General features: G+C 37.1%; 1 protein-coding gene across 1 annotated transcript in view; it reads right to left on the bottom strand.

Annotated features, from left to right (window-relative positions):
• The window catches only part of abcc8 (ATP-binding cassette, sub-family C (CFTR/MRP), member 8), a 115059-nt gene extending 102857 nt beyond the window's left edge, over positions 1–12202 (bottom strand). The window contains exons 1-3 of the mRNA XM_079809077.1: positions 11618–12202; positions 7205–7367; positions 64–205 (exon numbers count right to left, since the gene is read on the bottom strand). Of these exons, the coding sequence (XP_079665203.1) occupies positions 64–205; positions 7205–7367; positions 11618–11641 (329 nt within the window). The 5' untranslated portion in view covers positions 11642–12202. The remainder of the gene's footprint in view (positions 1–63; positions 206–7204; positions 7368–11617) is intronic.
• Positions 12203–12563: the final 361 nt, after the last annotated feature.

Here is a 12563-nt window from a genome sequence, read left to right as displayed (position 1 = left end):
TGTTCTTGACAGGCTTAATAAGATTCACACAGACTGACAGACAAACAGACAGATCGATCTCACCCATCGGACACAATGCCCTCGGCTATTTCACACACAATGACGAAGAGCAGGATGAAGGTGAGGATCCAGCGGAGGTTGTGTCCGGGGAAATGCAGCCAAGTGCTGTGATGGATGTGCACCTTGGAGCTCTGACTCCCCCAACCTACAATACAATGATTACATATCTGTACATGGCTTACAGCAATATATTTCTCTCTGTCAGGAAGTGATGTAAACTACCCTTGAGGAACAAACTGTTTGTCCATATATCATAATCTCTATCAAAGAACATCACATACGCATTTGGCAAGTGCTTTTATGCAAAGTGAGAAATCTTTAACTTTTTATATGGGCAAATATACCAAATATACAAATATACAGAAATGGAAAAAAATCCATGTTCCATGTATCAAAAACAATCTGTCTGAGTTATTGTAATAATACTGGGAAAGATTTTACCCTTGATATCCAGAAGAACTGGATATTAGGGATATGGGGAAGCTGATTTAAAACAAACAACACAAATGTATTGCATATTAAAACTGATTTAAGCATTTATTTTTGTAATATCAAACATAAAATGCCCATTTGAGATGGGAATTGTATGGAATTTAATGATACTGTTTCACTAACAGTTCCATTAACATTTATTTTGGTAGCTTATTGCATTTGTTCTGCTGAGATTCCAACAGAACAGATAACAAATGTTAAATACTTTCTAAATTATTTTCAAAAGTTTTGAAAATGTATTCTGGAATCAGACCATCGGTATACACTAGGTACTGTATAATTTGCAAAATTGCAGCTGTCAGTAGGAGTAAAGCTGTGAAGATATTAATTTCTGAATAATATGTGTTATTGGTTAGAAAGCCTAATGTCTATATTGACAGATATCACTGAAAGTTTGGTTTTGGGTTTTGTTCATGTTTTATGTCTTTTATTTTTTAATTCTCATAGTCATATTTCCTGCTTAGTGTTTGTTATGTGCTTCCCTTATTCCTCATTTTAGCCTGCCACGTGCTCCCCGTGTATGTGTCATGTTCTGATTTTGGCGTGCTCAGTTGGGGACACTAAACTTTTCTAAATTTTTCAACTAAATATCGAAATAAATCTAATTATTAAACTAAATTAACCATATAAACTAAATTACTGATCTAAAGCCCACACTGCCACTGTATGATAATAGAAATGAACTGATGACATAACCGTTTTCTCCAGAATGGCTAAAAGGCTGAATAAAATTATGCTGCATTATTATCCTTTTTAACGCTGTAAAGCTGCTTTGAAACAATCTGCATTGTTAAAAGCGCTATATAAATAAAGTTGACTTGACTTGACTGAGTTTTTTAGGTCATGTGTTTCTCAGTTGTTGGTTCATTGTTTGATTGTTCTCAGGTGTGCCTTGTTAGTCATTAGTCTTTTGGTGTGTCCCAATTCGCATACTATCCTTCCTAAATACTATTCAAAAATAGAATTACTGCGTCCCAAATCAAAGTATGTTGAAATGAGTATTCCAAAGATACCCGGATTGTTTACTATTTCTAGTTAGAATTCGAAGTGCAGGTCTGTGCACACTCTAACGGCTGATACTGCCCACAACCCATTGAGAGTTGGACGAGGATTTGATTAGAGCTATAAACACGCATAAAAAGTGTTAAAAGCTACAAACATACGTGTGACTCCGATGGTTTAGTAGAGATGTTTCGATAAAGGGGTTTGAGTACTTAATAATCAGTATCTAACTTGATGAAAATATATTTATTTTTTACTATCCACATTATATCTGTAACAGCATTGAGAACTTTTGTAATGATACGTTTGGCCATTAAAGGATTAGTTCACTTGAAAAAATTAAAATGTACATACTTTTTAACCACAAATGCGCGACTTCGGGTGTTGTGATTCTTCACGGCGTATGACGTCATCATGTTGGAAAGGTCACGTCAGTGACATTCGTGGAAGTACCGACCCAATGTTAAAGCAAACGTGCAAAGACTAAATCAAACGCCCTTTACCAAAATAACGGATAAAACAACGATGTCGGATGATTTTGAAGTTGGAGGAGAACATAAGATGGAGTCAGTACTTCCACCTACATCACGGGCGTGACCGTTCCAACGTGATTAAGTCATATGGCTTGAAGAAGCACAACACCGAAGTCGTGCATTCGTGGTTAAAAAGTATATAAATTAAAACATTTTCTTGAAAAAAAAGGCCATTTCGCTAGAAAAGACCCTATTCCTCAGCTGGGATCGAGCCTATGAAGCCCTTTGAAACTGCATTGATTTGGACCTTCAATCGTTGGGTGCAATTAAAATCCATTATATGGAGAAAAATCCTAGAATGTTTTCCTCAAAAAACTTAATTTCTTTTCGACTGAAGAAAGAAAGACATGAACATCTTGGATGAGATTGGGGTGAGTCAATTATCAGGAATTTTTCATTTTGAAGTGAACTAATCATTTTACTTTTAAATGCATCATTATGCAAACACATGAGGGGAGTCTCTGCATGAAATACCCACGACTGGCAGAACAACGTGCTAATATATTTCTCTCTGTTACAGTAGGAAATTAAATTGAATTGAATGTGGAGGATTTTTGTTTCTAGTTTATGTTTATTTTCGAGTTTATGTTCTGAGAAGGACTGGGTTGCTCTGCCCTTATGAAGATTAACCATGGTTTTATTATAGTAAAAGTGTAGTAGGTTTAGGTATTTTTACTACTATTTGATCAAAATCAACAGTAAATATTACAATTTACAATTTTGTTCAAATATATTTAATTAATTCCTGTGATGGTAAAGCCTCAGCGACAAAGTGACTCCACAGGATACTTGCAATACTCACATTTCAAATGAAATACGCTGGTTTGATATTCAAAACCACACGTCATTCACACTCTACCGCTTACTGTCGACCATTTCGTACGTAACAGAGCATGTGAGCGAAGCGGAATCTTCCGCTCTATGACAGTGCGCTCCACAATTCACTCTAAAATGTAAATTATTTTGTTTAAAAGTGTGAATTGTTTCCTGTTTGTGTGACAAGTATTCGTTGAGTTTCCGTTCATCTTTCAGATGTGTTTCAGAAAGATTCTTGTGGAGACAGAGACAGTTGAAAGTGCACCCTGTTTATTTGTACAAAAGCACAAAGTTTTGTTGTTATTTTGAGTTTACACAAATAAAAGTAGACCACTTAGCCTATAGTTTATAATGATGTCGTGCACCCTGTTTATTTGTACAAAAGCACAACGTTGTGTTGTTATTTTGAGTTTACACATATAAAAGTAGACCACTTAGCCTATAGTTTATAATGATGTTGTGTACCCTGTTTATTTGTACAAATCAAAAAGTTTTGTTGTTATTTTGAGTTTACACAAATGAAAGTAGACCACTTAGCCTATAGTTTATAATGATGTCTTACACTTACATATGGCCAAAAGTTATTTCCGCTGTCATGAGTAAAAAAATACATCAGAACGCTACGGCATGTTTTAAATTCATATTTATGTTTATTTCATCTATGCTGTATATAAAAAATTAACAGCATGAGTAAAGATACATCATAATATGCACAATATGTCGGGAGACATGGAGTGGGTCGGACATGATTTTGACCACTTCATTAAGTTTTGTTTTGTAGAAAGCTTTTCGTTAAAGTGAATCTCATTTTGTATGAATTGTATTTTGATTTTATTCAATGTTTCCTCAATTAATTGCCTGGATTTAATAAATAAGTAGCAAAATGGTTTGAAGTGCGTAACAAACGAACCCACTAGCCTACCATGTTTCCGAGTCCTTTGAGTAAGCCTGAAACAATACTTCTTTCTGTTTTTAATTCATTGACATAGATGTTTTTAATACATCTTGAATACATGTTATGTATTAATTAAAGTATATAGGCCTATAGAAAGTTATGATATGTATGGCTTTACAGCAATAGGTTATGCTATATTGTATAAAGTGGTATAAATAAACGTGGTGTGACTTGACTGGAGTGCTGAATCGCAGAGCTGGTGCAAACATTTCTATATCGATGTGATCAGGTCAGACACTTTCTTACAATTTTTTTACACCGCTGTCATGTTTCAGGGCTCAACACTAAGGATTTTTGGTTAAAATGTTTACTTGCCCTGCCAAGTTTTTTACTGGCCCCACCACAAAAAAGTAATAAATAAAATAAAATAGGCCTAGTTATTGTTTTTGATCCATGTAACCTTAATAAATAAGGTTGACTCCAAAAATCCTAACTTATATACATTTTAAATATTCTTAAAGACAAATAATAGAATTACGAGCAACAGCACAAATAAATACAACAGTTCTTTTCTGGTTTTTCATGTAGATCTAAACTAGATTTTCAGGTACTGAAATAGTAATCGAATGTAAAATATCACTGCATCGTCTTCACTATATAAATATAGATTAACCCTAATTAAAGTTATACAGTCAAGAGCAGTGAGTGATATTTTTTCTGTCTGTAGTTATCTCCATAGACTGTATAAAAGGAGAAAATGCTTCCCAGCCATTGACGATATTTTACAGATTTCCCTTTTTTCCTGTTAAATGGTAGGGGGGCGCTATTACACATCTCCTGAACGAGTACAGAATCTCCAGATCATAACACAGGCGAAGCAGAAGCAGAAACCAGCAATCTCATATAAACATATGCGTATGAAAAATATTGCAATCATCCAACCTAATCTCACGCCAATTCGTACATATTTCACGAGGTGGCTAATTCGTACGAATTTGTAAGACCTCACTCGTACGTTTTTTGCTAAATCGTACGTATTTGACGAGTTGGCAAATTCGTATGAATTCTTACGAACGACCTACCTCAAACCCCACCCCTAAACCTACAAGTCACTGGGGTTTAGACAAAACGTACAAAGTCGTACGAGTGAGGTTGTACAAATTCGTACAAATTAGCCACCTCGTAAAATACATACAAATTGGTCCTGAGTTATCAGCAATAAACAGCATCTAAATCAAAACAGCCAAATGTTACAGAATGAAATGTGGACCCAGGATGAGCTCTAGGACTTTGAAGCTCTTTGAAGCTTTGGGGTGTTGATGGACTCGATCTGCTCCATCTGTGTTTTGATCATCGTTCAGAATCTGATCCGGATGTAAGTTAGTCTTTGGCAAAAACACGATTTTCTCAGCTTTTTTCTCAAAATGTTGCGTTTTTCATGAAACTTACCCACATTCAAGTGTTGATCAAAAAAATAATGCATGGATCTAGAATAAAGCAGAGGGTCTGTTCTTTCTTTTGATATATTGCATGTTTAGATGTTCATACAAGATATTCTGTGGGCCATGAAACTTGTGAAAAGGACAAAAACGCTGGCGGTGACTGGCATATTTCATGTTTACGTTCATTTAAAAGACATAACCGATTATGTTTATGATGATACTCGATAAGACAGGCATTTTGACATAATTTTGTATGAATATTGGCACGCTGTGAGACGTGTGGGTGTGCTTAAGCTAGTTTTGCTGCTCCGAGCCAGAACCAAACTGAGCGACACGGGCACTTTCTCGTATGTGCCCTTGAATATTTAAATAGGCAAGGCTTACAAATGCGAAAATTCAGTGAAGATACAGCACTGGCCCGAGCGGGCTAGCGAAAGTTCCGTCAATTGGCCCAAGTGTCTTTCACGCTGGCCCCAGGCCATCGGACAGTCCTTATTTTCGAGCCCTGTATTTGTTGTGTGTTTATTATTGAGAGAAAAGCACGCAGCACATCTAAACGGTGCTCTCAGCAGTGTGGACGGCGTCAAAAGGTTCATTAACAGTATAACGCTGCCAAGGTATTTCAAAGTTCTTTTTACCCCAAGGCAAAGTACGATCAATAATTTTGCAGTGTGCGTGTTGGAGAGAGAGACGAACGCAAAGAGAACTGTTCAATTTTATATAAGAAACTGATAAGATACTGATTTTAGATGGTCTAAATTAAGTAGTCTAGGACAGGCACACAAATTTGCTTATATAGGGTTCCCTTGCGAGCGCAGTGTGTGTTTGTATGTGCTTCAAACTGTGCAGCCTAGGGGCCAGTCGTAATAGCCTGCACTGGTAAGTTACGCCACTGATTATTACTATCAAAGTTGAAAACAGTTGTGCTGCTTAATATTTTTGTGGAAACCGACACAAAAAAATGTCATAATTATTTGAACATTATAAAAGACTTTACTGTCAATTTTGATCAATTTAATGCATCCTTGCTGAATAAAAGTATTAAGTAGGATATATATTGCTCACAATTTATTCAATTTATAATTTTTTATAATTCATGTTGCATATTTTTCATATCATTCTGTTTTTCTTCCAATAATTATCATTTATTTTTTTTCAGCAGAAACTTGGCGCAAGGTGGCCGGGCGCATAATAATGTTTATCAGAAATCAAATCAGTCTTGATTCCGAATCATTTAGAAAAAATTTATAATACAAAGTATGAGAGTAGGTGGCAGGTTGGTTAACTCTGACATTAATGGGATTGTTGAATGTTGCCTTGACTCTTCTGGTATGGCAAAATGAACATCGTCTTCCTGTAACTCGACTCTCTGACTCTCTTCAGCTCTAAATTCCCCAACTAAGGTCACATTTGTTTGTCTAAAATTGTTTCCCACAGCGGGTTCTATGCCGGTCTCCCTATGTGGTTCGCCAAACCACATTTTTAACCACATTACTTGAGTGCAAATCAATTATGCAGTGTTTATCTTCGTAATGAATGAGCCAAATATTCAGAAGTTAATTTAATCATTAATCATCAAGAGCTCATTAATCATTTCCTGTTTTCCTTCAACAAACAAAACACTACTCTATCTATCTATCTATCTATCTATCTATCTATCTATCTATCTATCTATCTATCTATCTATCTATCTATCTATCTATCTATCTATCTATCTATCTATCTATCTATCTATCTATCTATCTATCTATCTATCTATCTATCTATCTATCTATCTATCTATCTATCTATCTATCTATCTATCTATCTATCTATCTATCTATCTATCTATCTATCTATCTATCTATCTATCTATCATCTTTCTTAAAGTAGAGTATATTGTTAAGTTGAAGAATATTGTCACTCCAGCCATTCAGTATTTTGACACAAACATGCACTAGTTCTCACCTGTCTTTGACACTCACCGATGAAGAGGATAGGAAAGGTGATGAAGAGCAGGAAGACGTGCGGCACCACTGTGAGGGCGTCCAGAAAGCAGCCGTTGTTGAGGACACCGGCATCCACGTTGTAAGCGGCCGAGTTGTTGTCGTTGCCGCAGAACGCCAAGGACATGGTGGTATCGGGTCTCTGAGGTGATCCAGTAGAAGAAAGACAGAGGCAGGAGGAGAAAGAGGACAAGAAGAGGGTTAAAAGCTAAAAAGATCCTCTCAGAGCATAATCTGTCCACAGAGGAGCCGTTACATCCTTGCTCTAGGTGGAGGATATCACCCGGAGTGAATCACTGCACAGGTAGAGCTCAACAACGGCTCTGGTCCTGCATGGGATGAGCACATCCAAACAGCTTCTTTCCGACAGGGGGACGCCTGTATCGGATTCCACCGACAGAGCCTCGGCTCTCCACGGGCATGCTTTTAATACCAACCGCAGCTTAATGGCATTAAAAAAACAAAAAGCATCTCTGTTTGTGCACAGACACACGCGTGTGCTCGGGATGCAATCTTCCTGTGCTGTGCTGATCAGTTGACCTTGTGGGAGGATTGCTGGATGGCGGAGTGTGTGTGTGAGAGTATGATGAAGGGAGAGAGAAGGAGGGAGAGAGATAGCATGACGGAGGGGAGGGGGAGAATTTCACTGCTGGTGGAATCGGAAAACCAGCACACATCACAGTGAGGTTCACGCCATGAGACGTCAAACATAATGAACGGTGAACTGACTCACAGTAAACAAAGACTGATTTGGTCGGATTGTCCGGAAATTCGAAAACCAAAGCGAGCCTATTAGACTGTTGAAGGACGAAGCTCTTGTAACGACGCCAAGCAGCGATTTAGCAGGATTACTGAAATGGTTTGTTCAGTGGCAGATACTGATATCTAGAAATCAGTGTGGCTCATAGACGTAACAACCCAGTGTTTGGGTAGTTTTTGTGTTACCCAGATCCTGGGTCAGATGTATCAACCCAGTGTTTGGGTAGTTTTTGTGTAACCCAGATCCTGGGTCAGACGTAACTCAGTGTTTGGGTAGTTTTTGTGTTACCCAGATCCTGGGTCAGATGTAACAACTCAGTGTTTGGGTAGTTTTTGTGTTACCCAGATCCTGGATCAGATGTAACAACCCAGTGTTTGGGTAGTTTTTGTGTTACCCAGATCCTGGATCAGATGTATCAACCCAGTGTTTGGGTAGTTTTTGTGTTACCCAGATCCTGGGTCAGATGTAACAACCCAGTGTTTGGGTAGTTTTTGTGTTACCCAGATCCTGGGTCAGATGTAACAACCCAGTGTTTGGGTAGTTTTTGTGTTACCCAGATCCTGGATCAGATGTAACAACTCAGTGTTTGGGTAGTTTTTGTGTTACCCAGATCCTGGGTCAGATGTAACAACCCAGTGTTTGGGTAGTTTTTGTGTTACCCAGATCCTGGATCAGATGTAACAACTCAGTGTTTGGGTAGTTTTTGTGTTACCCAGATCCTGATTACCCAGTTACACGCCTATGGGCCATTATATTTAACCCTGTTGTGTTCAGGTCATTTAAACCTGGACAGGATTTTCTTTTTAGCTTATAAATCGCTCGTTATGCTATTGTAACAATCATGCTGTCTGCACCTGTGTTCGTTCAGCCCTGATTAGTTAATTGTCTTCCACCTGTGCCTGTTTAGTTCCTCCTTCACTCAGTGTATTTATACTCCCTGTCCTGTTCTGTTCAGTTCATCGTCAGTTATTGTTTGTATGTGCTAGTCACAACGACTTTTACTTTCTTCATCTCCCTATGATTAAATGTTGTCTTATAAAACTGAATTCTGTCTTCATCATCCTCCTTCTCCCCAGCTATAATATCACGGAATATCACGGACAGCTATAATATCACGGAATATTTGATTCAATCTTTTTGTCAGCTTGTTTCAATCAATTAGGAAAGGTTTTGTATTTATTTTTGAAACTGACTGATTGTAGGCCTCAATGATCTGAGCTTATATTGGTCAAAAATGTCCATCCATTGAAAAAGAATGGGGAGATTAAAAATAAGAGAAACATTTATTGTTCAGAAGCATGTTCATCATGTTCACATTATGTGTGCTTGCAAAGATAAGGGCCTCGGATCTGTGCATGCGTGGATACATCGCACACACACACACACACACACACGTTCTATTGAGTATTGAAGGCTTTCTTTTTCACAGAGATGAACTTTAACCTCAGATCAATGAGGCTCAGATCAATGAGGATTATGATCAATCAGCTTAAAAAATAAATACAAAACCTATCCTAATTGAAAGAAAACAAGCTGACAAAAAGATTGAATCCAATATTTGGTGATAATATAGCATAACAAGAGATTTACAAGTAATTTGTACATGACCCGGAACACCGAAGGTGTTACAGGGCAGCATTAGGGTTAAATGTGGAAGCTAATTACAAAATATTGAAGGCTATGTCCAAAATTGAGTCAATTAAATGGTGAAGTTTGAAGAATTACACCTTTCTGTGTCTAGACTAGCTACCTGACCCATGCTGATATTAGATCTAGACGTATTACTGTCCAGACAAACACCTATTGCCATAGTGTGAAAACCTTATGACATAGTGGTGAGAAGATAAAGTTGATCTATTACTCAAAGGTGTCAAGTACAGACAGGTGTGGTGTGTTATGCGAGTTATTTCAATAAGGCAAAATTTAAATTCCTGTCGGACCAGCAGATGCAGCAGAGCAACAGTTAAAATGCACCACCGATGAATCAGAATTTAATTCCCTTAAAAGAAGCATTTCCTGAAGATTAATTGAGTCGCATGACCCTATAATCTGCAAAACATGGAAGGTCAAATCAAAAGTGGGCCTAAAGGTATATTATTATGCATTCAGTTCTATTCAATGTACTGTGGTCCCCATCAAGTGTCCTTTAATAATCATCTACATTAAATCTTTTAGTCATCAGGTTATAGAGACTCTATAACTGTATAACACTGGACATGGGTGAATCTCACAAAGCTTCATGGTCAAGAAATTTTTATTTTCCACCCCAAATCTAAATAATATAAAAAAGATAAATAAAAGGTTATAGTTAACTCCATATTTATAAAGTATACTGTTGAATACATAAACATTGGGGTCATAACATCAGTACATTAATAAAACATTTAGCAGCAAATTAATCCTATTTTCAGGACCATTACATTTCATGAAAACTAGACAAATTTCATTCTCATTTATAATTTAAATAGCTGATTATTATATTATTAGTTCAGGGGGATATTTTTTGTGCAGTGATTTATACTGATTTTGATTAAAAATGTCATGAAATTGAATAAATCTAATCAGAACGAATATAAACAGCTTTTCTTTTGACTCAAAATGATACTGGACCATGACAATTTTAAAAGATTAAGGCCAATCTCATTGAAAGACTTATGTACATCCTTGTGCATTTGCAAAAATAAAAAAAGAACCCTATACATTAAAAATCAAAAGAACCCCTATGTATAGAGCTCTGACACATACACGCACACACATGCATACACAAAGTCTAGTATCTTTCTGGGGACGTAATGGTTTTTATACTGTACAAACTTTATACTGTATATTCTCTCATTTTACACAAATCCCCTAAACCTACCCATCACAAACTATTTTACATTTTCAAAACAACAACAAAAGTCATTCTGTATTATTGATAAGCTTTCTTACCCATTGGGACCTCATGAGTCTGTGTGCATTCAGGTTGAAGTCCCCCCCCGGAATAGAAAAACATTTCCACACACACACACGCACACATACACGCACACACACACACGCAGGCACGCGCGCACGCGCACACACACACACACACACACACACACACACACACACACACACACACACACACCAAGAGAGATGATTAATGTGAAGAGCTGGCTGTAGTATATCGATATCTTTCTTCCTCTTCTTTGTCTTTTTTTTTGTTTGTTTTGTTTTTATCTTTTGGGCTTCATCCCATTGAAACAGGATCAATTACAAAAAAAAACTGCGCATGCGCAATATTTCAGTTCACCGGCAGCCGCTGAGGCTCTGAATCGCATCTTGTCACGAGCAAAAACGTGTCAAAATGGTAAATATGTCAAAATGTGTCTAAGGCGACATCAGGTTAAACATTTTTGAAAATGTTTCATAAAAAGTTACAGCATCTTGCTTTGTAGCTGCTTGTAGGCTACGGAGAAAACCCTCATTTTGATTTCCTAACTTCCTCACTGGAAAATAAGTCGAGAAAAAAAAAAAAAACAATATCAAATAGCCTAGTCCAACACATCACTTCGTGTTTAAAGGCTGATTTACAACATGTAGGTAAAACTCATGAACATTTCTAACGGAAACCACTTTCTATTAATAATAATAATAAAAAATTTGCATACCGGTCTGTAGCGCGTGATCATCATCCTGAAATTCCAGTTGTTCCCAAAACGGCGACCTCATATGATGATTTTCAGTCCAGTCCAGAGACCTCACCGTCAAATAGAAGCGAAGAATGAGAATAACTCAAACGGGAATATGTTAAGAATACAAAAATAACTGAAATGTGTCCGTGTCTTTGCCATATGGTCCGAGAGTCTCCCCAGAGGAACTAACCAAGGTGCTGAAAAGAGCCTTCACAGAATCGGACACATTCCCAAACATCGATTTGAAAGTTGGTCGATGAATCCAGTTCATCCAGTCGGCACGTACACACGCGCGACACGTCAATCCCAATCAATGATGCAAAAGAACAGAGCGATATACGGTCAATCACACACACAATAGAAGAATACTATAACCGATATGCAGCTGGTTTTACAGCCTGAGGATTTAACGATAAACCTAGATAATACTAATGTAATTTCTAATAATTGTAGCCTAATCACATTGGTGGAAATACATATTTGTTTCCAGGATGAGACCTAAAATTACAGCCTCCATGCAAAAAAGTGACCCACTAATAATTCGCTACGCCTTGGATATATAGGGCAAATTCGACAGGTGCTGAATATATTGCTTGTGAAAACTAGCCAATCAGGACGTCAGCAGAGGGTGTCGTCATCACAGCACAGAATACCGCCTTCTTATGGCTCAAAACAAAGGGCATAAATGATGGCTATAACATATTCAGAAGTCATATAGACATAAAAAAATAGCCTTTGTTGATGCATATTTGTTACAGCATGTCCTAAAGTGTATCTATTTAGTATTTCAAAAACACTGTGCTTTATTTATAAAGCACGAGCATGGCTGCATTTTCTTTATAAATCTTTATAAATGATTTACATTTATACTAAACATATGACTGTGGCCTGGTTTTTTTTTTTTGAAATTATCTTTTTATTT

This window comes from Gobio gobio (assembly GCF_949357685.1).
Source record: "Gobio gobio genome assembly, chromosome: 25".
Classification (NCBI taxonomy): Eukaryota; Metazoa; Chordata; class Actinopteri; order Cypriniformes; family Gobionidae; genus Gobio; species Gobio gobio.
Note: the sequence above shows the minus strand (reverse complement) of the source record. Positions and strands in the feature narration are given on the sequence as shown.